This window comes from Camelus bactrianus, chromosome 12 (assembly GCF_048773025.1).
Source record: "Camelus bactrianus isolate YW-2024 breed Bactrian camel chromosome 12, ASM4877302v1, whole genome shotgun sequence".
NCBI classification, from domain to species: Eukaryota; Metazoa; Chordata; class Mammalia; order Artiodactyla; family Camelidae; genus Camelus; species Camelus bactrianus.
In genome coordinates, this window is record NC_133550.1 from 16,310,231 (window position 1) to 16,336,829 (window position 26,599).

Below are 26,599 nucleotides of genomic sequence, written 5' to 3' on the forward strand. Positions count from 1 at the left end.
TTTCCCTTTCAGTCCAGAATTGTCTTTAAAAACAAATGAAAAAAAGAACACTGATTTTCAAAGTGTGGTTTCCTGGTTATCTATTTTAGAATCACTAGGGATGTTGGTTTAAAAAGTCGATTCTTCTGTCCTACCTGGACTTACAAATCAATGTATCTGGAGAGAGAGGGCATGAGAATCTGCAGTCTTAACAAGTACCTAAAGAGATTCTTTTACACACTTAAGGGGGATCCAAAGCCCAAGTAAATTAAGTCTAAATTTCTCTGCATGCCATTCAAGACCCCAACTCCCACACCCTGACAGCCTATTTTTCCAGGCTTATCTCCCACATCAGTACCCACCCACCTGGCACTGCAGCCATACAATGATTCACGGTTTCCTGGACCCACCCTGGCCTTTCCTGCCTCTGTGCCTTTGCTCATGCAGTTCCCACAGCCTCAGATTCCTCCCCACCGCTCCCCCGACTCCTGCTTAAATTCTTTTTCCGTAAGAGCTCAAATAAAGTGCTACTTAAGAAAATAATAAAACCTTTTCTAGTTTCTTCTGTTTGAATCAGTGTCTCCCTCCCCAGCCTCCGCTTAGCACTTTATTTTTACTTCATTTTTTACCTTAATGCTGTCACTATTTATGAATTATTATTTCCTTAAAAATTATAAACCTTCTAAGTGTGAGAACCTTGCTTTTCCTTTTCATTTGTAGTCATTATACATATAATAAGCAATTACATACTCATTGCAAACACTATCATATAACAGTATTTGACTTCATATCACACTTAGAATAAAATTAAAATCTTTTACCATTGCTTATAAATTCTTATTTAAACTGTCTGCCACTCATCTCTGTCATCATTTCATACTTCTCACTCCGTCTCTAGCCATATTATTTCTGCCTCAGGGTCTTTGCACTTGCTATTTCCTTTGCCTGGAAAACTCCCTGATCTCTTTCCTTCACCTGGCTGGCTGCCTTTCTTCTTCCCATCATTCAGGTTTCAGTTCAAATGTCATTCACTCAAAGAGGCCCTCCCTTACTGCTATCTAAAGTATCTGCCTCCTTTCCTGCCACCACTCCAGTTACTTTCTTTGTATTTCCTTCACTGCACTAATCACAGTGTTTAATTGTCCAACTTCCCCAGTGGAATGGAAGCTTCATGAGAGCAGAAACGTTGTCTGTCACTTTTAATGTTATATCCATAGCAAATAGAGCACTGTTTGACACATGGTAGGTGCTCAGTTAAATATTTGTTGAATGAATGAACAAGCCTTGAAGATAGACTTGTCATTTTAACAAGTCTTGTTTTGGTTTGCAATCCAAAGTTTAGGTTTTTTTGTTTGCCTGTTTGTTTAATGGATAGCAGCTGAGGTACTTCCATCAGGGTTCAAATCAGGTAGCAGTCTCTAAGGATTTCTGAAGGTAGCAGGACAAAGGTTTGGAAACTGTGATAGGCAGGATTCAGTTCCATCTGAGTGCAGGTTTTCCAAGGTGTTCCCAGGATCCAGGCCACTATTTTACTACCACTGTCAGCATCTACTTTCATGGTTATTACTCCTGGCCAATACTAGTCCATTAGTTTTCATTACATTTTTAAAAGCAAGCATAGCAAAACTAGAACCCACTGACTAGAATCCTCAAACAGTTGGAATTTTTCTTCTGCTTTCCTTCTCTAGGAGAAAAATTAGAAAGCTACCTAGAATCTTCAAGGAAAGATGAAATTATTTTCATTATACTTACTGCATGCACTGAAATAGCACAGTGTATTGATTAGATTTTTAGCAACAGTGTTCAACAAGGGCTTTCTTAATATCTAGCTGAACCAGACAATGTAACTAATCAGTTCTAATTTTTTTCTATTTCTCTTCATTGAGTAGACTAATTTTTTAATTCCATTTTTTTCCTTGAAACTGGCTTGAAATTTTATTCAAAATTATAATAGTGTTTATAGCAGTTTATACTTTTCAAAGTACTTTTACTCTTATTCTCTCATTTAATTGTTATAACAATCCCTTGTGAATTATTGTTTCTTTTTGAGATGAAGTAACCAAGACCCACCCAAAGAAATCTGATTGACTTTCCCATGGCAACTAAAAGACCACTACTCAATAATAATGTTTCTCAATGGCTTTTTAAAAACAGCATGATAATTTGATGTAATTTTTAGGAGGTAAACATTAAAGTGTAATTAAATCATTAACAATAGTGTTTGTAAGCAGTCCTTAAGAAATAAGATGCATAGCACTGGCTCAGGTAAGTAGCAAAATTTTATCACTTCTGTGGCTGTGTGATTTGGTAATTGTTTGTGTGACCAGCCTTGGCTATGCTTGTCCTTGATTGAAAGCATTGTTCTGGGTTAGCTTCTCAGATTTTCACAGAAAGGAAAGATTAGAGAACTTGTCTAGAGAAGAGTCACTTTTCAGTAAACCCGTTTTAATTCTCTTGCTTGAAGGGATTGGTTAAATTGATCTGAGCTGGCTTTTCAGATTGAGCAAGTCCTGAAAAAAATACATCATCTAAAATTTCAGATAAGAAGAATGGAAGCCAGGCCCTTCCTGGAAATGGCCAGGAGTGAAACTAAGAAGCCCTGTATTTGGAGAAAACTTGATTAATTATTAAGGACAAAGACCTGGTACAAGGAGGTTATATCTTTAACAGAAGCAGCCTCCTTAAAATAAGTGTATATGTGTCTTCTGCTTTGACATTGTAAAGGAAACTCTTTAATTAGCCATTTTGTCTTAATTAAGCATGTAATTGGCAAGACCTGTGAGCATGTAGTTTCTAGGCAGATACTCAATTATGTAGGTGGTGGGCATTTGTCAAGATGTGTGGCAAGTGAGAACTAGCATAATACTGCTTTTCATTCGTATAACAGATACTCATTAAGCCCCTACACTGCACCAGGAACTTATATTTGATGTATCTGATGTTGAAGTATGGAATGATACAAAGGTTAAAGGAAAAATAGGCTGTTCAGAGTAAATGTATGCTTTGTGTCATGGCCTCAGTCAACTAAATTTCTACATTTTTTCCCCAAGTAACTATGCTTTTCTCTACTTTTCACTTTTCACATCATTATCTATGGGGGAGTTATTTTGTTGTTTTACTTACTGTTAGAGATTTTCTTTGCTATGTGTGGAAAAAATACTGGAAAAAACCTCACTGCATTGGACTGTTTGCCCTTATGATGAATTAATTATCAGCTGGGGGAAAAGGGAAGAAGAACCTAGTGAATAAATAACAAATTTGATTTGAGAGAAGAGGTAGAATTAAAGTTGGATTAGATCTGAGAGTTCCTTAATTTAAAGAAAAAAAAACAAAAAACAGAAAGAAAGAAAGAAAGATTCTTGGGTGCTTCTTCACCGCCTAAAAATTTAGACCAAAGTCAAGTTTTTAAAGACAGTAATTGGAGATTACTCTTGTACCTGTCTAAATAAGCTATGTGAAGATTACCACAATTATGTAAAAAGCTAATTTGGGTTTCAAAAGTACAAGAAGATAAGATATTCAAATGAATGAATAAAGTAATAGAAGCTGTGTAGGAAGGTGATGGTTATATCATCTTCAACTTAGAGTTTTTACAGAGGTGTTGAGAAAACCTAAAATTTGGCCCTTTCAAGGTATAATTTGAAAGAGATTTAGACTTTTTGGTGTAGAGAAATGATGTCAGGGTTTTGAGCTGCTGCAGTGTTCTCGTAGTCACTACCAGTTTCTCAGAGATGGCATTAGAGTTGCTCTTTTCTAAATTCCTGATTTAACAAAAATAAGTTGACTGTGAAGTACAGTGTGCATTAGAACTGCATTTCTGGTTTTTCCTCTGTGCTTGAGGTAATTTTGTTTCCATCCCAACCTCCCTAAAAATGAATTAGAGCTAACATTTATTTAACCAGTTTCTTTATCTGTAAAGTGGGACAGTAATGTTCTGAGTGTGTTACTATGAGAATTAATAAGTTTACATTTGCAAAACAATTAAAACAATATCTAGCACATGGTAAAGGTTCAATAAATGTTAGCTATGTTTATTACCACCACCACTATCATTTATTAAGCACTTATTTTAGCACTGAGCTAAAAGAACATTTTAGAGGTGATAAGACTAAAATTTAGAGTGATTTTCCTAATATTATTGTATAGATAAGCGGTAGATTGAAGATGTAGACCTGAGCTGAAAGGAACTGGGGTAGGGTTGGCTTAGAGGTACAACAGGCTGGGACATGTAGCCCACCCCTTACCATTTCTAGTTTTGGAACACTTAGAAGGATAAGACTGGCCCAGACCACCCCCTGATACAGGGAAGATGTGGTTTGCAGTAAGTCATTACAGCATGGACATTAAGGTCTGTCAGACTATTTCAAATCATGACTCTGCCACTTACTAGCTGTGTTACCTTGAGCAAGTTATTTAACCTTTCTGAGCCTCTTTCTTCTGCTGGAAGATGAGAATAGTGTTTGCTTCATGGTATCATAAGGATTAAGTGAATAAGATCAAATGAAATGAATCACTTTGTAAATGACCAGTGCTCAATAACCAATCCCCAGACTTATGCTAAGGTGGCCCAAACTTTTATCTAATTGTGACACAGTCCATCTGATAGTGGATGATTAGGGTCTATGTCTGCCTCCCTGCTCTGGCCTAATGACCCTGGGATCAAGCCAAAACTAAACTTACAGTGGAATCATAGGGGACCCATTTCAGAAAAATTAGATGTGTTTGGACTTCACATGAGAGATTCAGATTCCAAAGATGATCCTGATATTCAGAGCACTCTTCCCCCAGTCCTTGCCCCCTCCCCTGTCCCCTCCCCTCCACACACACAAGAAGCCTTAGACGGGCTAGTTGAGGGTAGCAGCTGAAGCACAACCCCAAACAGTGATCTTAATGCCTAGATTGTCACTTAATGTCAGTCAGACTTCTCACAGGGTTGTGCTCTGGTGGGAGTATTGTTGAGCAGTCAAGAGGTGGGTGCCCTACAAAAGAGAACTCTATGGAAACGAGCATCTCATCTGTATAGTCAAGCAACATGTCTATTTGGTAAGAATATTAATGAGATCTGAATAGGAATCAGATACCAGGAAAGACAGCTGCTGTGAGAGGCAATTTGAATTGTGCAAGGAGTTACATATGATATTCAGAAGGTCTTTGTACAGATTTAAAAAGTAATTAAGTTGTAGAGATAATAAACAATTTATAAATGATATTTAAAAAAATACATGTATTTTCAAAAAGTAAATGCATTAAGTGGCCAATATACATTTAAAAATACGTTCAACCTCCTTATAATTAAAAGAATAAAAGTTAGAATAATAACGTACTATTTTCTACATAGCTAGCAGATTGGAAAAAATGAAAATGATTAATAATGCCCAATATTGGTAAGGATATGGAGAATAGAATTTCTCATATAGCTAATAGCTCAAATATGAATTGATGCAAAAATATATAAATTGATGCAACTTTTTTGAGGAACATTTGAAAATGTCTATTAAAATTTTTAATACATAGGTCTTTTGAACTGGAAATGCTGTTTCTTAGGAGTTTATACTGTAGATGCACACCTCCAAGTAGGCAGTAGTAGAAGCATGTTCATTGTAGTCTTGTTCTTAAGAATGAAGAACCTAAAACAACCTGAAAGTTCATTGATGGGGGCCTCATAAATAAGCTATAGACTATTGCAGAGTGAAATAGTGTGTGCTGCTGAAAGGCTGACGTGCATCTCTACGTCCTAATGTGGGAAGATGTCCAAGAGGAAATAAATAGTTGCTGAACAGCACATTAACGTAAAAACTGTTGTAATTTTTTTAAAAAGTGTGTTCTTGTGTGGCATGTGTTAACTTATCTGTGCCTCAGTTTTCTCATTTCTAAAATAGGCATCATCATACTATCTTCCTCATAAGTAGTTGTGAAGATAAGATGAGGTCATGTGTAGAGTGCTTAGAACAGTGACTGCAGCATAATATTGTTTGCTGTTATTATGTATAGACAACATCGGAAAGTCCTTACTCTAAACTATGACAGAGGTTACCTTTGGGAAGTAGGATCAGCTTGGGGGAAGGGGTGGACAAGAGATGGCAGAGACTTGTATTTTGTATATTGTAAATTTCCTCCTAATTGTTTATGATGAGCAGGTGCATACCTTGACCAATTTACTCTGACCAAGGAAGCTAGACAGTGAATATAATGGCAGCTTGGAGTGATGATTGAGACCACAGAGGAGAGGAAGGAGGAAGGAAGAGGGTGAAGGAAGGTGGTGGTATGGGGAGATGGGAGGGACGCTGATGGGTTCTACCTTGGCTGCAGGAGCTGCTTTTGAAAACCACTGACTAAATTAAACAAAGTTTAATTTCTCAAGGGCCTTAGGAAGGTCCAGCATTTATATATGGACTTAATCTTTTTTGTAGTTTAGTTGCATTTACATTAAAAAAGTGATTAATGTATAATTTGACTTCTGAGTAGAAATTTTAAAAAGTAATTGCTCAAAATGCCTACAACAAACATTTAAGAAAAGATGGGTAGTTTTTCTAATAATTATGAAATTCGAATTTCAATGTTTTAAAGAAACCACTCATTTCTTTTTAACTCCATTATACAACATTATAAAGAGAGTAATTTTTGCACTAAATAAAGTCAAACAACTGAAGCAAAAGTTTATTTATAAATTATTTTTTATCAGAGCCTTATGACATTGGCCTTGTGAAGACAGTATGATATGTAAACTAAGCTAAGCCCAAATATATGTCCTGTTAACTAAACCTTTAGAATAATGGGGTTTTTTTGGAGGGCAGGGGGAGGTTTGGAATTAGAAGATTGCTTTTAATGATTTTTTTCTTTTACTGAATTAAAATCGATTTACAATGTTGCGTTAATTTCTGGTGTACAGCATGTATACATATATATACATTCCTTTTCATACTCTTTTTCATTATACACCATGTAAGGGTATTGAGTATAGTTCCCTATACTATACAGTTGGACCTTATTGTTTATCTGTTTTATGTATAGTTCATATCTGCAAATCCCCACCTCCCAGTTTATCCTTTCCCATAGAACAACGTTTATTTAATACGTCTTAGACACAGAGGCCTACAAAGACTGACAAGATCTGGCTCTGACCTCAAGCAACGTGCCGGGTACAGTATGCATTTATTATCTCCTTTTATTTTTAGAATAACCCCGTAGGGTAGGTTATCATCCTCACTTTACACAGAAGAAAAGAGTAGTACAGAGAGGTCACCTGCATCTGGTTAGAGTCAAATGTGTTTTCATGATCTGCCTTGCCTCCAAATAACCATTGTGTGAGGATGGGTGAAGTGAGCCCTGTTTTAGGGGGGGCATACTGAGAATTCTCAGGGACCTCAGTGATCATCTATTGTTTAGTCTAGTGACTTTCAAACTATAATTTTTTAAATTATTTATTTATTTGGGGTTTGGGGGAGGAGGTGGTTAGGTTTACTTATTTATTTATTTTTAGAGGAGGTACTGGGGATTGAACCTAGGACCTTGTGTATGCTAAGCATGTGCTCTACCATTTGAGCTATACCCATCCCCTGACTATAATTTTTTAAGTAACAGTTTTATTGAAATATAATTCATATACCTTACAATTTACCTATTTTAACTGCAGTTCAGTGGTTTGTGGTATATTAACAGAATTGTGCAGCCATTACCACAATCAGTTTTCATTACCTCCCCAAAAAAACCCATACCCATTAGCAGCCAGTCCCTTCTCCCCCACCCTTAAGTGCTAGACAACCACTAATCTACTTTCTGTTTCTATAGGCTTGCCTATTCTAGACATCTCATGTAGTGGAATCATACAGTATATAACCTATTGTGACTACTTTCTTTCACTTAGTATAATTTTTTCAAGATTCACCCATGTTGTTGCATGTATCAGTATGTCATTCCTCTTCATAGCTGAATAATACACCTTTATAGGATAAACCACATTTTGTTTATATGTTCATCAGTTGATGAACATTTGGGATGTTTCCACTTTTGGTTACGCTGTTGTGAATAATGTACAAGATTATATGTGGACATGTGTTTTCATTTCTCTTGGAGATACATATGCATACACATGCATACCTAGGAGTAGAATTGCTGGTCATATGATAATTATGTGTTCAAAACCTTTTGAGGAACTGCCACCTCTCTTCCAAAGCAACTGCACCATTTTACATTCCCATCAACAATGTATGAGGGTTTCAGTTTCTCTACATCCTTGCCAACACTTGGCAAGCTATAATTTTTTTAACCTCATGCCACAGTAAGAAAAATTTTACATTCTTACCCAGTTTATACACACACAAACGAAAACAAAAGCTTTATAAAAGAATATTTACCTAAAAAAAAAAGAATATTTACCTACACTATATATGATGCACTCTAACATTTTCTGTATCATTACATTTTTTCATTAACACAAACGTACTGGTTCTGATTCACTAAAATTGATTTCACAACTCACTAATTGTGACCTGCAGTTAGAAAAACTCTAGGCTATTTTGCACAAAAGGAAATTGAGGCCCCAAGAGATGACTTGTTCAGCAGATGATGCTGCTAATTAGTGGAAGATTAAAGATTAAAGCCCATGCCTGTTGGCTTCCTTCTTTGACAATTCAAAAGATGCACAGTGAGAACCTGAAAGTCCTCTTTTTGACTTCAAACCTTGTACATATTTTGTTACTATCATCCTGTCTTTCATGCTGTATTATTTTATTTGATATAAGTGAAAATTCATATGCCAGCTCATCTTTGGAGAAAAATTATTTCTGGTTAAATTAATTTGAAGAGTAAAGGTGACAGGATGATACATATGACTTGGGCTGTATTATGTTGTATATCTATGTGCCATATGAAGCTATATCTATCATGCAATGGAAATTCTAGGACTGTAATGAAGTTTAGAGTTTATGATACAGCTTTGGGAATCATTTGGTCTAAGTGACCTTTGATGACTTGAGCATAGGTGAGCTTACCCAGAGAGAGGAGAGATTCTGACCCTTGAGTAATGCCTAGGAGCCAGGGATGAGTGGAGGGAGGGAGGATTCCAGGGGAAATTTATGAATGGTTTAAAAGGTGGGAAAGGAAGCAGGAGAGTTTCATTTAAGAAAAAACAAGGGAAAATACAATTTCAAAAATGAGGGACTAAGCAACTCAAATGGCAACAGAGAATGATAAAATTGAGACATGGTCCTTGGATTTGATCGTAAGAGATCTTCAGGAGAATGATTTCAGTAGAATAGTGGGAGTGGAAGCCAGACCCAAGTGGGCTGAGAGATTTTTGGAAGATGAAGAAGTGGAAAGAAACAATGAGGACCTGGAAACTAAGGTTTGGTTGTATAGATAGGAACAAGGTAAGGTGGTGATTTGAGAGGGGAAAGGGCTTAAGAGAAAAAGGATTATTTCTTTAATCCATACATATAAACTTCAGGTGCACACACATACACCTCAAAAATGTGAGCTTGTTTTTAGGGCAAAGTGAGATATGGAGGCAAAGTTAGGTTCTGGGGAAGAAAGATCAGGAGTTCAGATGGACTATTGTGACACTTATTTTTCTTCTGACGTAGGCTAGGTAGGTGGGAAGATTGTATCTGAGGGTACTTTCTTTTCGTCTTCTTTCATCTCTGGAATGGTAAAATGTGAATTGCTAAGAGTGAATGTTTGTAAGTGCCTGGTCAGTTCTTCAGATTCTTTGGTGAGCAGTCTCCAGAAATGAAATTGCTTCTTAGATAATATAACTTCTTTTTTTTTATTACTCTTGCCCTGGATCTTAGGGTTTTAAAGAACAAAATATCCTTAAGAAGAGATTAAAAAAAAAGAAGAAGCAAAATATTATTTAAGTGACTCTGTCCTGATGCAAATATCTACATCCCTATTGACCCCTGAGAATTCGGTCATTGTTACAATTTCCCTATTGTCTAGGTAGGATATGTGTTCAAAACCTGCAGAGACTTGGCAAAGCTCTTCCAAGAACAGTAGCAATGATGATTCTAACATGCTACAGACTTGTCTGTCATCATATTGCTGAATAATAGTGAGTCTTTTATGTATAGCACTTGAAGTTATTTAGTGGTTCTACTTTTTCATATCATGTGAGTTTATCTCAGAGATTGAAGAAGCTGAAATTACTGACTAATTCACAGTTCCGCAAAATGGTTTTTACTTTCTCAACACCTAGTCTTAGGACTACATAATAAACATTCATTTTTTGTACTGATAATGTTTTAGATAAAATTTAAACCTTCATGCAATTCTATTCAAGGCATGTTTATACAGTTTCTTCTGTTTAAAAAGCGATATACTAGATATTAGGAGGGCAAGAGGCAAAGTAAATCTGTCCTCTCATCTCAGGGATCCTTCTATCCAGTATGATTTATCAGATTATTAAAGACAGAGGAATTGACCTGTGCTGATTGGCAATAAGGCTGGGGCACTTCAGGAAAGGGCTCTTTGAGGAGGTAGTCTTTTCACTGGAGTCTTGAAAGGTGAGTAGATTGAGGAAGGGACAGCATTCCAAGTAGAATGAAAAAATATATGGTGTATCAAGGGAGTAGAAACTGGCAATGGGGTAACTTTGGAAATTCTAAATCTCTTTTCATGTCAAAATTTTGTGGAATTAGACATCTCACCATCAGAGAAAGAAGTTGCAAATTAGTAAAAGAGAATACTAGAATTAATCTTGTGATGTTAGATTGGAGGCAAAAGTATCACTATGAATTTATAGTATAAAATATGTATCTATTTAGAAATCTGTATATAAATATAAATATACACATAGGTAGATATAGAAATATATATATATATGTTAATATACATACATGTATTTCTTGGTTCTGTCCCCTAAATGAGCCTAGAAGCAGTGACATTTCAATAGCAGTGAGTATACCTAGTGCCTGGGTCTTGGTTTCTCCAATAAAAGGAACCAGGGCTCCTTGGAGAAGTGGTTGACTTCAGGGCTGGGGCAGAGCAAATACAATATGAATCTGGAATATCTCATAGAGCTAGAAAGTGAAGAAGTGCTTAAAAAAAAAAAATTGGTGGCATGTTGAAAGGACATGGGAGCCAAACTGAAAGAGCTCCAACTGGCCAAAGATAGAACAATTTCAGCAACAAAATAAAATAACCCAGGGAATAAAATAATCCAGGAATTATCATAATCCAGAGAATAAAATAAATATCTGTGAATCTATACTAATATAATCAAATGATTGAATAAGTAAATGAGGGAGAAAGAATAATTCTTCCTTATAGAAGAATAATAAATGTAGAAGGAATGAGAGCAATAGAAAATCACAATTAGAACACCACAGGAATTGCTGAAGGCAGGATCCCTCCATGAATGCTAAAATTAGTGAGTAAAAGTTTAGGGAGGAATAGGATTAAAGCATCTGCCTCCAAATATTTATGAATTATAAAGGAGAAAAAATAGTGACTAAATTCACACACTTTAAAAAATTTTGTACAAAAATATACCCTTAGAAATAAATGGAGTTTATATTCTAAAAAAATCGTGGCAACACATTTCATGTTACTTTTGTTTAAAATTTCCCTTTGCACCTCGAAGTGTTTTAGCTTAAGTTTTTTTTCCTTTCAACTAAGTCTACAATTTATTTCTAAAAGACAACATTTTCTCTTAACAAGTGAGTTTGTACTTTGTTCTTTACTTTGAGGCTTTGTTTAGGCAACTATGCCTCTTGCACAAGCAACCATCTCAGGAGCCGGAAAAAAATAAATAAATAAAAAGCAAGAACGGTATGACTGAGAGTGGATTTATAAGAGCAGGATTTTATTAGTGGCAGCGCATTTGCTTTTGTCCCAGCCTAGTTTTTGGGAGACAGTTTGCTTGGATAGGTAAGGCTGTGAATGAATTTATTAGAGTAGGTTTCCTGAGTAGCTACAGGCCTCACCCTAAGCAGTATCTTGAGGAAGTGAACACCTGGGGCCAAATTTTCCCAGTGAGTCATTGCCCAGCCCTTATACGTTCAAGGACCTTTATTCCAGAAATCTTCATATCCAGGCTTTATCTCACCCATAGGGGTTTAGCTATTTTACCTTAGCCTACCTGGTGTGATAAAAGAACTTTGGACTGGAAATAACTCTGGCTCTCATTCTGACTAGCTGGTAAGTTTGGGAAAATTATTGGATGTTTACATGGCTTAATTCCCTTACTTTAAAAGGGGAGATTTCGTTACTTGATTTCTAAGCTTCTCTCTTGGTGTAAAACTCTGCCGTATGTATCTAAAACTGAAGGCATCTTTCTCTTAGCAAGTAGTTCCCCTTTCTGTGTAACCCATTGTTATTTGCTATACCATTGTCCTGTCAGTCTCTGAGGCTAAAAATCTTAGTTATTTTTGTTATATCCATTCCCTTTAACTCTTGCACAAAGCTGTCGACCAATCCAGCAATTCTTCCTTCACAATTGAAACTTGGGTTTTAGAGTCTGAACACTGGATTCAGCCTGGACCATATGTTAGCTATGTGACCTTAGGCAAATTATTCCACCTCAATAAACCACATTTTTTAAAATGGAAATATTCCATCTCCAGGGTTGTTGTAAGGATTAGAGTTAGTAAGTGCCCGATAGCTGCTATTATTTGTATATTACAAGGTAATGGATTGGATCTTTAAGTCTACCTGGCCTTTGGAAAAAATATTCAAGGATATTGTGGCCCAGACTGAATACGTCCTGGAAGGGCCTTTCTGGGTGTTGTACATGCCCTTTTCACTCTTTACAAGATTTCTAAGATTAAGAAAACTGTCTTAAAGTCTGAGAATGGGCCTCTCATTTCAGAGAGAGCAGGTAAATGGGAGAGACATCACACATTTAATGCGAGCCCCTGAAAGCTGAGATATTCACAGTGGAGAGTATTTCAAGCAGGCACAAGGTAACTAAGTTTCTCTCAAAGAACTATTATCATCTCTGATGCTAACCATTCTGGGAAGATACTTGCTGCTACACTTTTATTAAAAGATAATTTGTGTAGATTTGCAGCTAGGTGGGTTCAGGGATTTTGCTGCCCAACTTTGTCTCTTGGCTAAAAGTGGTTTTAATCATTACTCATACTTGTCATGGAAAGAAAACTGACTTTGGAATCAAACATAATATGGATTTGAATCCCAACTCTGCTACTTAGCTACATGATCATTGTAAAGTTATAATATCTCTGAATCTCAGTTTCTTCATCATAACTATAAGGTAATAAAACCAATCTTTTAAAGTAGTTGTGAGGTCTGTGGAGGGCAGTATGGAGGTTCCCTAAAAAACTAAAAATAGACTTACCATATGATCTAGCAATCCCACTCCTGGGCATATATCCAGAGAAAAATATAATGTAAAAAGACACATGTACCTCAGTGTTCATGGCAGCACTACATACAATAGCCAAAACATGGAAACAACCCAAATGTCCATCAACAGATGACTGCATAAGAAGATGTGGTTTATTTATACAATGGAATACTACTCAGCCATAAAAAAGAATGAAATCATGCCATTTGCAGCAACATAGGTGGACCTAAAGATCGTTATTCTAAATGAAGTAAGCCAGAAAGAGAAAATGTCATATAATATCACTTACATATGGAATCTAAATAAAAGTACACAAATGAACTACTTATTATTTATAACTTAGATGATGATTGATTGCTTGAATATGTGTAAGCACATTTGATTGTCCTTTATGATTGGGTTACTGCAATCTGTTGATTCTTATTTTGTGGTTGACTTTGGTTTTATTCCTTTGATAACTATGTAAGTTTAAAAAGCTAAAGCTCTGAACTGTTCCTAGAAACAATAAGCAGTACATATACATAAATTTTAAAATGGTTTTATCTCTCAATGAGTTGCTCTTTCTAGAAAAACTTTGTTTACCAAAAATAAAATTAAAAAGAAATAATTGATAATCTTTTTCTAAAGTAATAATTGACTTCAGCTTCTTTTGCATCACCATATTTGCAGCTTTGTAAGTTATGCCACTTGATTTTAAAATTATTTGTTAAAAAAAAAGTGTACTTTATCTTTTGTTAATCTTGGGACTTCTCTGTTAAAAGAAATAAAATTTGTAACCAAATTTAAAAAAAAGTAGTTGTGAGGATTAAGTGAGATGTATGCTTTGCAAGAGAAGATGTTTTAAAATGTTCATTTCCTTCTAAGAGACTGATTTTTAACCTTTTGGCTTCCCATTGTGTGTCACTAGGACTTTTCATGCTGATGTGTATATCTCAACATATGTAAAGCAAAACTCATCATTTCCCCTCTTCTTCCCCTATTTACTCTCTGTTAATGTCATCAATAGCCTCCTGATCATTCAAGTTTGATGATGCCAGCTTTGATTCCTTCTCTCACCCTAAGTCCATTTTATTCTAAGAACTCTGAATTCTTTCTTCCCGCTTTTCCATTCCCACCTATTCTAATTTAAACCTTGACTACCTTTCACTTAGACAGTTTTCAAATCTTCTTGACTAGTGATTTAGACTTCAATTTTTTCCCCTCTGATCAAGTGATACACTGCTGTAGAATCAGCTTTTAAAACATGGCTCTCATTATGGTACTTGGTTTTTCAGAAACTCTCAGTGTTCCACCATTGAGACTGAGTAATCCACCATAAAGTTCTTTTCTTACAGATGTGGATATTGAGGCTCAGGGAAATTTTTTCTTTTCTAAATTTGCCATAAGGGTCACACATGTGCTAGGAAGTGGCATGTTAAGACTACACCTCAGGGGGTAAGGGGCTATAATTCAGTGTTAGAGCACATGCTTAGCATGCACTATGTCCTGGGTTCAATCCCCAGTACCTCTGTTAATAACAGCAACAAAAAAGACTACACCGCATCTCTGCTTTCCCACAGGTGAGTTCTTTCCACTATTGGAATATGGCTCAAACTCCTTAGCATGATTTTCAGGGCTCTTCCCAATCTGGCCTCATTCTCTTTCCGTTTTATCTTCAACTTCTCTTGCAGCTAGAATCTAACTCTGTTGAAGTACCTTTTGCTGTTTCAGTTCCCTAGCAGTGAAATGCTGTTCCCTCTATCTGAGATGTGCTTTCCTCCTTCTGCCCTCACTTGTGCTGGTTCTTTGAGTCCCAAGTCAATCCAGTGTCTCTTCCCTTCCCTCCCACCATGCCAGAAAATCAGATCCTGCACTCCTTGACCATGCATTGCCTTGTGCTGTAATTATTTGTGTACACTGGCAAGCCCAATAGACTATGTACACTCTTTGGGCAGGGCCTTCTCTCTACACCTTATAGGAAGTATTTACCCAGTAGTCTGGTACCAGAGTCTATCAAAAATCATGTATCAATTCTCACCTTTATCAGTTTCTTAGAGTGTTTATCATATTATTAAGAAATAACATGGTGGGGAGGGCATACCTTAGTGGTAGAGTGTGTGCCTGGCATGTATGAGGTCCTGGGTTCAATCCCCAGTACCTCCATTAAAAAAATAATAATAATACAACAAATAAAATAATTACTACCCCCCCAAATAAATAATAGTATGCTTCTATAAAGATGCAGTCAGGGTGTGAGCCAATTCATTCCTTGAGTATAAAGTGTGCTTATTGTCGCCTTATACCGAGATAGATGTTCTGACTTTCTTTGGCTTTCTGGCCAAGAGTAATCAACACCATGGAATTAGACTTGGGAATTAAACTCCTTTTTTAAAAAGAAAACATCACACTTAGTCCCTCAGATAATTAATTCTTTTCCTTCTTTAATGAACAAATATGAGAACAAGTCTTCTGGTTTTTGTTTTTTTGTTTTTTGATCTTGGAATTGATCTCTGTAGAACTGACATTTATACCTGTACTTACATTAGAAGCATAATTGTACCAAATAATGTCTTTTTTAAAAAATAAATTTGTTTTTAAATTGAAGTATAGTCAGTTTACAATGTGTCAACTTCTGGTGTATAGCATAATGTTTCAGTCATACATATACATACATATATTCACATTCTTTATAGGTTGCTATAAGATATTGAATATAGTTCTCTGTGCTGTACAGTATAAACTTGTTTATTTTATATGTAGTAGTTAATATTTGTAAATCTCAAATTCCCAATTTATCCCTTCCCACCCCTTTCCCCCCAGTAACCATAAGTTTGTTTACTATGTCTGTGAGTCTGTTTCTCTTTTGTTGATAAGTTCATTAGTGTCTTCTTTTTTATTTTTTTAGATTCCACATATGAGTGATATGATATGGTATTTTTCTTTCTCTTTCTTGCTTACTTCACTTAGAACGACAATCTCCAGGTCCATCCATGTTGCTGCAAATGGCATTATTTTATTCTTTTATGGCTGAGTAGTATTCCATTATATAAACATACCACCAGTTCTTTATCCAGTCATCTGTCAATGGACATTTAGTTTGCTTCTATGTCTTTGCTATTGTATACAGTGCTGCTGTGAACATTGGGGTGCATGTATCTTTTTGAATTGGTGTGCCCTCCAGATGTATGCCCAGGAATTGCTAGATCATACAGTAAGTCTATTTTTAGTTTTTTGAGGAATCTTCATACTGTTTTCCATAATGGCTGTACCAAACTAGTCTCACCAATGGTATAGGAGGGTTTCCTTTTCTCCACACCCTCTCCAGTGTTTATCGTTTGTGAACTTTTTAATGGTGGCCATTCTGACTGGTGTGAGGTGATACCTCATTGTAGTTTTGATTTGCATTTCTCCACCAAATAATGTCTTAAAGTGTTGGTTGGTATTTCCTAGACTTGGCTTAAGGGGTCTTTATTGTTTTTACATAATTAAGTTTAGCTGAATAAACAGCTGTATCTTTCTCTTGTTAATGAAAGGACTGACAATGTTTTTTTGGGTCTGTCAGTTACAAACTGAAAAGCAGATAGACCTTATTTATTCCTCATAAAGGTACTATGAAGTAAGTACTATTGTTATGGATGAGAAGTCTAAGTTTTAGGCAAGGACACCCAGCTCTAAGTGATGGGGCCAAGACTGCCGTTTAGCTACATGTGTCTCTAACACCTTACCATAGAGGGCTCTATGTTGCCTTCCAACATAGGGATTTAAATAAACAAAAACAACAAAACTACATTGTTTTCGGACAAGGCTTTAGTGGGAAGAACAAGTACTCCAAATGGAAAAGTAATGGGATCTTTTCGGGTTGCTTATCACTTACTTTGCATCACAGGACTTTTAATGTGAAATGGCAGCCCAGGGTGGTTGGTTAAGCACACTGTGTGTTCCGCTGTTGTCAAGGCTGTTGGAGGCAGTACCTGATGAACCATACATTCTACCAGATCAGTTAGGCTCTGCGGTTGTCAAGAGAGCTGCAAGAGTAGTTTCTTCTATATCGTTCACTCTTCAAATAAGGAAACTATTGACTCATTTCTAATCTCACCTCTTTGGACAAAGGTTGGAACTCCTTTGGTAATGACTGAGGCAAAAACCAAATAATCCAGTTAATGGATAGGGTCTAAGTGATTTCAAGGGCATGGCTTTATGTATTCTTTGACTTGAAGCCAATACTAATACACTGTACTTAAAATGGTCTAAATACTACTATAATATGCCTGGTATTTTAAATATATTATCTCCTTAAACCCACATCAAAAACCCTATAAAGGTAGGTATTATCCTCATTTTTCAGTGAAGAAACTAAAACTGAAAAGATTAATTTGTTCAGGGTTACAAAATTTTGTTTCATCTGAAGTCTGTCTTTTTTTTTAGCGTCCAGGACCTCCTACATGCTAAGCATGCACTCTATGACTGAACTATACCAACTCTTAAAGTCCTCATTCTTTGTATTATACCATTCTGTGTCCTCAGCTCTCTCCCCAACACCAAGTGGGCAGTGCTACAGAGCTTGGGGAGAGAAGGCTGCCAAAAGAAACTTGGATGTAGGTAGAACCTAATTTGGACCTGACTCTACAGAGGTGCCGATTGTACTTCCCCTGGGTTGTAACTCAGAAGAGTGGAACATTTCACTCCAAATGTGACTTTGGAACAGGCTTAAGTTCAGGGAAAGGCCAGTTGATGTTTGCACAGTGGGGTCAGTCATAAAATGATGGAAACTGAAAGGGACCTTAGAGATCATCTGGTCTAACCTTCTCATTTTACAGGAAACTACAGCCCAAATTCAATCATCTGACCAAGGTTACAGTTTTTGAGAGAACTGGTAGAGGAGTATGGTCTGCTGGTCCAGGGTGCTCTCTCACTTACACCACACTGCTGCCAGGCCTTGGATTCTTGAGAATCCTCTTCTGTGTCTAATATTATGACTTTCTTTATCACATAGGTATTTCAGTATCTGCAGACAAGATGGAATCAACTCCATTTAACAGACGGCAATGGACTTCACTATCGTTGAGGGTTACTGCCAAAGAACTTTCTCTTGTCAACAAGAACAAGTCATCGGCTATTGTCGAAATATTCTCCAAGTAAGTGCTGATCCTGGTCCAAAAGGACCATCTGTCTTGAGCACACATTGCCACCTGTCAGGGAGATCAGTAAAGGAAGTACATGGTGCAAAATGGCTTTATTGAGCACCTTCTGGATTTTAAGCACCATGCAAGGCACTGTGGAGGATGATAATAATCAGGAGAAACATTCTCTACTTGAATTTTTGTTTAGTTGGAGAAGAAAAAGTTATAAACATAAAAGACAACTGTGAAACATATTATTAAGGAAAATGTCAGCAAGATACAGATTAAGATACTAAGAGAGTGTGACCCTCACGGGCAGAAGCTAGTCTAGAAGGATTTCTAGTTGAAATGAGTTTTAAGGCAAATTTTGATTTATTTGAAAGGAATGTTAGGTGCACCCTGTACCTGCATTGTCCAATAGGCTGCCATTATACATGTGGCTATTTAAATTTAAATTAATTAAAATTAAAAACATTTAAAATTCAGTTCGTCAGCTGCAGTAGCCACATTTCAAGTGTCTAATGGCTACATGTTTCCGGTGGCTACCATGTTGGACATCACAGAAACATTTCACCGTTGCATAAAGTTCTGTTGAACAGTACAAAGTATATAGGCAAACTACAGCCCACTGGCTGCCCATTTTAGTAAATAAAGGTTTATTGAAACACAGTCATGTCCATTTGTGCATTGTCTATGGCTGCTTTCATGCTATGGTGGCAGAGTTGCAGCAGGAACCATATGGCCCTCAAGGTCTAAAATATTTAGTATCTGGCCCTTTAAGGAAAAGTTTGCTGACTCCTGCTGTGCACCATGAGTTCTCTGCTCTGAGGACCCCTTTCCTGTTTACTTTATATCCCTAGTGTATAGCACAGTAATTGGAACATAGTAGGCACTCAACAAATATTGAAGAAATGATCTAAGTTAATAATATGCCGAGACGGTAAGCACATTAACTTAACTGAAATAGAGACGCCACAGAGCTTAGGGCAGATAGTAGGTTTACCTCACTACTACAGTTTGTTAATCAATAGGAAGCTACAATACACTTAAGAGAAGAAAGATGGTAAGGATTTGAAGAAAGTGATTCTGGGAGCTATAGCTAGAACATAGCTAAATATCAGTAGGAAGTTTCTGTAATCTACAGTGTTACCTTTTCTTCAATGACAGCTCCATTAACCACCTGCTCTGTGGAAAACACTACCCTTCCAAACTATTGACCTTGGTTATCACTGAAGGGTGAAACTTCACAGCCCTTTTACTTCCTACTTTATGCATTTTATATTGCTGTAATTTCATGTCAAATGTATTATTCTTATAAAAAAATCAATAAAGATATTTCAGAAAAAAGGGATCAAGATCTGGAAAGCTATTAAGACTTAATTCATGACCTCAAAGAATGTAACAGTATAGTTTATATTAGTAGAGGAAGTCCCCAAACTTACTTCATTTTAAGAATCACCTTAATAATTGGCTAATAATATGGTGTTCCAGTTATCTATTGCTGCATGGGGAAAAAAATCTCCAAAATTTAGTGGCTTGAAATAATGACAGCATTTATTTTGCTGTGAATCTCCAGTTTGGGCAGGGCTTGCCTCTGCTGCCCTCAGCATCCCTGGTGGCTCAGAACTGGGGGCCATAGTCATCTAAAGGCTGACTCACTCACAAGTCAGGCGGCTGATGCTGGCAGTCATCTGGGGTCTCAGCTGGGGCCATGAAGGGAACACCTACACGTGGCTTTTCCATGTGGCTGCTTGGCTTGCTGGGCTGGGTTCCAAGGACAAGCATCCATCCAGAGAAGAAGGGAAGGAGGGAACAAAGAAGGAAGGGAATCAGAGCCAGGGGTTGTGTAGCCTTTTATGACCCAGCCTCAGAAGTTACACAGTATCACTTCTGCCACATTCTCTTCATTAGAAGTGAGTCACTAAGGCTGGCTCATATTCATAGGGAGGGGAATTTGACTCTACCTTTGAGTGGGAGATATGTCAGAGTTTTGGGGGGACATGTTTTAAAACCGTCCCATATGACTTCTCAGGCTCCTCCCTTAAAGATTCTAATTTGATGTGTCTGGGATGGGACCCAGGAATTTGTTTTTAACAGGTATCCCAGTGGTTTTTACTTTCAGGGAAGTTTAGAAAGTATCGGTAGTGGAAGAGATGGACTTGTGAACGCAAAGCTGTGAACTTGAACATAAAGCAGAACAAATAAGGTTTACGATAGGAGGTTCAAGGAGAGGACTGTAAAAGCTGCACTTGAGTAAAGGGAATAGTCTGGCATGGAGAAATACAAAAGGGAGGTCATTAGGGCCAGATGATGGAAGGCCTCGAATGCCAAGTTGAGGATTTTGTTAGATAAACAACTGAAACAATTGAAGGTTTTGTGATCAGGCTTGTATTTAAAAGATGCTTATGGCAACAATGTAAAAGGTATATTGGAAAGGTGACAGGCGGATAGCATGGAGACAGATTATGAGGCTCTCTTGAGAAACCAAGTGAAAGCTATCGAGGGTGGGGGGCAGCAGAGGCGGAAAAGAAGGAAAGGATTTTGAGACAGTGTTGAGATGTGATTAATGGGACTTGGAAACTCCCTGTTCTACAGAGAAACTTCTCCACATTCCTACCCTTTTCACCCTCCCTAGCCCCACCTCTCTTTCACTGAACTTGGCTTTACCTCGACAGGCATTCTGTGTCTGAGTAGTGCCTGCCTTTCTGCACATGCTTCCCTGAAATATCCTGGGGTCACGAGTCAAGACTGCTACTCTCCTATATCTCCACTACAGTTTCCCATCCATTGATTTGTTTGTTTTGTTTTTGGCCTTGTTCTGAAGTTGTAAACCTGTGCTTTGAGCTCACATCTAACCATACTATATTATTCTTATCTTCCCCTTCATTACAGTGGTTTGCCAGCCTCCTTGCCTTCACTGGGGACACTAGCTTCCAACTTCATTTTATTCTCAGTGTTTCTCAGTGGGGGTGCTCTTGGCATTTTGCATTAGGTAGATCTTCCTTGTGCAGGATGTTCATCTTCTTATCTTCCTCCAAATGCTGGTAGTACCCCATGACATTGTGACAACCAAAAAAAAAAAAAAAAAAAAAAAAAGGATTGGGGGAGGAACCCCAATAAGATTCCAAAGCATTTCTGAATGTTCCCTGGGGCCAGTAGTGCCCCCAGTGTAGAATCACCGGCCCACATAAATGACCTGTCTGATACTTTGGACTCATAATTTCTTGATTTTCCTTCTTCTTCAACCTGCACATCATCTCCCTTCATCTAGTCTCAACTTTATCATCACCCAGACTCCACCTCTGAAATGTGCATTTGGAAAAACCTGCTCTCTGACTAGAGCCTCCTGTCCTTCCTCCTGTTTCACTTTCTTAGTACCACTGACCTTACTCTTTGGCCAAACCAGGACACCCCAGCCGTGGATGTCAGTCCCCTTCCTGGCTTCACTTCCTTTCCTGCCAGACTCTGCCAGTCACTTCAGTGAAAGTCTCACCCCTTCCTCAGTTCCTGCCCCAGTCCTTTGTTCTGTCAATTCTAGCCAATTCTCCAGACACAGGATTTGGGTCCTGTAGCAGCACTGATGAGAGTTAGGAAGTTGGAAAAGCTGCTCATTTTAGGGGCCTTCTTCATCTTGCAGGGAGAAAGTGCAAAGGGACCTTAGGGGCCACCTTCTCCTAGCACACTAGGGTGACTGTCTTTTCTCCATAAAGGTTATAAGGGCAAATGGCAATTATGCAAAACTGTAAATTTGAACTTATTAATCAGAATCAAATTGCCAGGCACTGTGTTAGACTCCTGATGGAAATAGATAGTATTTCTAACCCTAATAAAAACTATATGAGAGAAGGACATTATCCCTGTTTTTATAGTTAAGAATGCTGTGGTGTAGAGAATAACCTGCCCAAGTTAATATTTTGAGTTGTTTCTGTCCAGCATTTTCCTTCTGATGCATAGATCCTAATATATTGAACTGGTTTTGAAGGATAAATAGAATTTTATCCTGTAGGCTGGGAGGATGGTGGTGACATTGTAGAGGAAGGGGAGCAATAGGAGGTAAGGCACAGAAATGGGACAGGGCATAATGTGCACTTAAGACAGTGAAAACCAGAGAGTCAGCCTGGATTTCTTTTCCAGGTTTCATAGTCAGTGGAGATATATTGCTGATACTGCTAAACTTTTAGGATTCACTCACTGTAGATTCCCAAAGCAGATTATAAGACTGTTTCCCACAAAGCATTAATTAATTTCTACTTCTAACACCTTCTGACCTGATTTTCTGTCATTTTGAAACACTCTCTTTTATAGGATTTGGAATTGGTAAATCCTGTACAAGCCTAGTTAAGAGACTGTAGGAAAACTTGGGAGGTTTGTGATCAGAGACTAATATTAAAATGGTAACAAGTGGTGGAGGGTAATAGCTCAGTGGTAGATCACATGGCTAGCATGCATGAGGTCCTGGGTTCAATCCCCAGTACCTTCATTAAAATATAAACTAAAAAAAAAAAAAATTAATGGTATTTGGTTTTGTAATAACTGTAAATGGAAAGTAACTTTAAAAAATTGCCTGAAAATTTTTGTAATTTTTAAAAAATGATTTTGGAGGAAGCTTCATCTGGCTGCTGTTTGTAGGATTAGCTGGGCTTTACTTTCTAATTGTTAACAATATGTTTTACATGTATATGTAAATAAGAGTAATTTTTCTGGCATCAGAGCTTGTGTCTCATGAGTACTTTACAGCTCCAAACTTATTTCTTTTACTAAATCTCTATACTATATAAATCATTAAATTTGAGTAAGGAGGTTGCTCTTGATGGGTCAGTTTGAATGGCTGGCTTTGGTGTCACTCACCTTTGACTTTGGCATAGCGTAATCCTTTGCTTGATTAAAATTTGATGCTCTTGGTAGAATTTGGTTTCTCTGCAGAAGGTTCCTCTTTGACTCATATATTTTTTGAATTGAAGGGAATCTAGCCCAGTGGTTTTCAAACTAGCTTAATTGAGTTCTTCAGAGGAACCCCAGGGACCAGTTCTGGGAAGATGGGAAAATCTAAAGGGCTGAGCCTGTGACCTTCCACCCCAGCAAACCTGCTTTGATCCCTTTCATATGTCAGCTTCTAAGTTATCATTTGAAGAGAGGATTCTCCAGCAACAAGAGTTTCAAAACCACTGATCTGGCTAACCTTTGTTCCATTTCTCTGACAAATCATGAACTTGATGACCAGCAATTCTGACTGACAGTCACACCCCCAAGATGGTGGCAGAGCTTAATCCAGCACACTTAATCCCCCACCCCAAACCTACCTTCTCTCCTGTCACAGCTCCTCCCACTCTTGTTGTAACTCTACCCATTGCATAGTCCCAAGAAGAACAGGATTTATATTTAGTTTTCTGTGACTATTCTTCCTTCATTAGGAAAAAATTGACCCTCAGGTCTCCCTGGTTAACTTCTTTGCTTCTCTGTAACATTTAGTGGTGAAATTGTTCCAGAAGAAAATACATTGCCTAAAACTTGGGAGTTTCCACTTTCCTTTCTTTGGCTCAGTGTTCCCTTTGCTGTATTTGAGGGCACACAAGCAAGAGTCATGGCTCAGGAACTCTGTTTTCTGACCTTAGAAAAGTTTGAGACACTGTTATTACTCCCCAGATAATTTTAGCATCCTCCATCAGCTGCCTGCCTCACAGCTGAGCATTAAGGAGCAGTTGCAAGATTAAATTCTGTGTGTGAAAAGGAGGAGACTGGGAGGACGAGAAAATCTGGGAAGAGAAAGTGGATGAGATTTTAATTATAGAAATCTCATGGCAAATATTTTTTTCCCTCAAATTTGGATCTTCAAAATGCCATCTCCCCCTCCCCTAGTCAATGACCTTCACATTTTTTGTCAGAATAATGCTAGTTGCTCTGAGCGTCTCTGAGGAAAGTCTAAGGCCTGGATCGTGATCTAACTGAATTCAGAAGTATTGTGCTTCAGTGTTTAGTATTCTGAGAGTCAAAATGTTAAAGTACCAAGGACCTACCTTGGAAGAAAGCAATGGTGTAGAACCTTTCTCCCTGCGTGTCTCCTATTTAGCAAGTGCTTCACTACAAATAAAGAATGGTCACAACGTTATAAATTGACTATACTTCAATTAAAACAAATTAAATTCAATTAAAAAAAACAAATAAAGGGTGGTGATATTTGAGTGGGAGTTTCAGAACAATTCAAGGCAGCCATTGGTGTATACATCTGTATCTTACAGATACCTCAGTGCTAAAAGAATAGGACTAAAGATGAAAACTATTTTGATCTTCTTTCTTTAAAACTATATTTCTGTTAAGACAGTAAAGGGAAAGGAACCTCTGAGCTTATTTACCCAACTAACCACAGTGTAAGTACCTTGCCTTGGAGAACAATTGCCTAAAAATAAACCTGCCTGCTGATTGGCCCTGACTTTCATATATTGTATTATTGATGTAATATACTGTAGATGATTACCCAAGGGGTGTGGAAACACAAGTTCGAGGCCAGTTCTAAGTTCCTTTGTAGATATAATCCACTGTGTTTCTACATTTCCATTTTTAGGGACTCTTTCAGACAGATACATTGGTGCAAGAGGGGAAAAAATACGCATACAAGGACACTCACCAAAGCACTATTTGTAGTGGCTGATAACTGGAAATAATCCAAATGCCCATGAAAAAGACTAGGAATTAATTAATTACATTTATAGTCGGGGAGGATTGCCGAGGTTACCAAAGTCTTCTCTGTTGCTAAATCAAGGAGATGTTTGTTAGCCTTGGTCTTAGATGACCTCTCACCACTTCTTCCTGCCCACATTTTTTCCTTCTCTTGGTTTCACTAGGGGTGTCCTGGTTTTCCTCCTACCTCTCTGTCTGTTCCTTGTCATTCTCTATTATCACCTCTTCTTTGACTTCTGACTGCTAAATGTTAGAGTCTCCAGGACTGAGTTCTGGTCCTTTTCATGCGCTACACACTCTTTGTAGATGATATCATATACTTCCACGGCTTTAGCACCATCCGTGAACAGGCAAGTCCTAAATTTATATTGGTAGCTCAGCTCTCTCTTTTCAAGCTCTAGACACATGCAGCTAATCACTGGCACCATCAAATGGATGTTTTAGCTAGCGTGGCTAACACTGCATTCTTCGTCTTCCCCATCCCCAAGTTTGCTCCTCCTTCACAATTCCACACCCCAGTGAACAGTAGTTGCATTGACTCAGCTGCTGGAAACCTGGGGATCATTCTTGACTTCTTCCTTCTGCCCTCATTACTAATCCTATTAATTCAGCTACTGAAATATATCTCAAATCTATTCATGTTATCTCCAGTGCCACCACCCTGGACCAAGCCAGCATCACGTCTCATTATTGCCACCTCCATTCTCAGCCCCTTCCAGTCCATTCTCTGCACACTTATCCAGTGCTCTTTTAAAAACATGACTTGTCATTTCATTGTACCTAGGATTAAATGCAAAATCCTTAATGTGGACTACAAAGCCCTTGCCTTCCAGCATCATCTCCTGACCTCTCCTTTTCTCTGTGCTTCAGCAACACTGGACTTCTTTGTGTATCTTATACACATGAGACTTCTTGCCTTGGGAACTTTGTGTGTGATATTTTTCTCTGCTTGAAATTCTTTTCTTGCTTTGTTTTGCCTGGCTAGCTCCTTCTGGTCAAACTTCAGATCTCAGCCTAAAGGTCATTTCCTCAGCAAGGCAAAATGCCTTCTATAGAGGTTTTATTAATTTACTCTTAGTATATTAGCTTTTTTTTTTAAAAGCTTTTCCTACTTGATAGGAAAAAAATATTCTTAGTGTGGTTTGAATTTTCATTTTGAATTTGAGCATCCTTATTGTTGGTTTAAGTGTCATTTGGTATTTTCTGTGAACCATGTGTTTATATTTATGCCCATTTTTCTATTAAGTTGTTTGTTGGTTTCTTACTGATTTGCAAGAGTTCTTTGGATTTTAGGGAAATTAGCCTTTTGTCTGGAATATAAGTTGAGGATATCTTTCTAGCTTGTCACTTGACTTCTAGCAGTTCTAATTCCATTTTCTTCCATAATCTTTTTATGGACAGTGAAATCCCAGAAACTTTTGGAAGTCTCTATAAGAAATCTCTACTCAGTTGCACAGTATTACCCAGCCTGTGGAATGAGACAATTACTGATGTTTGATTGTTAAAATTTGAACAGTGATAGGAATGGAAGAGATCTTAGAAA

The 26,599-nt window shown here is 37.5% G+C and overlaps 1 protein-coding gene across 3 annotated transcripts in view; it reads left to right on the plus strand.

Moving 5' to 3' along the window:
* The window catches only part of LIMA1 (LIM domain and actin binding 1), a 71,062-nt gene that overhangs the window by 6,240 nt on the left and 38,223 nt on the right, over positions 1 to 26,599 (plus strand). For 2 of the 3 annotated variants that reach the window (XM_045523513.2, XM_010964276.3), the window contains exon 2: positions 18,255 to 18,396. In XM_045523513.2, the coding sequence (XP_045379469.1) occupies positions 18,278 to 18,396 (119 nt within the window). In that variant the 5' untranslated portion in view covers positions 18,255 to 18,277. Of the gene's footprint in view, positions 1 to 12,098; positions 12,115 to 18,254; positions 18,397 to 26,599 lie in introns of those variants that run through there. The other variant, XM_045523514.2, reaches the window with a different exon arrangement.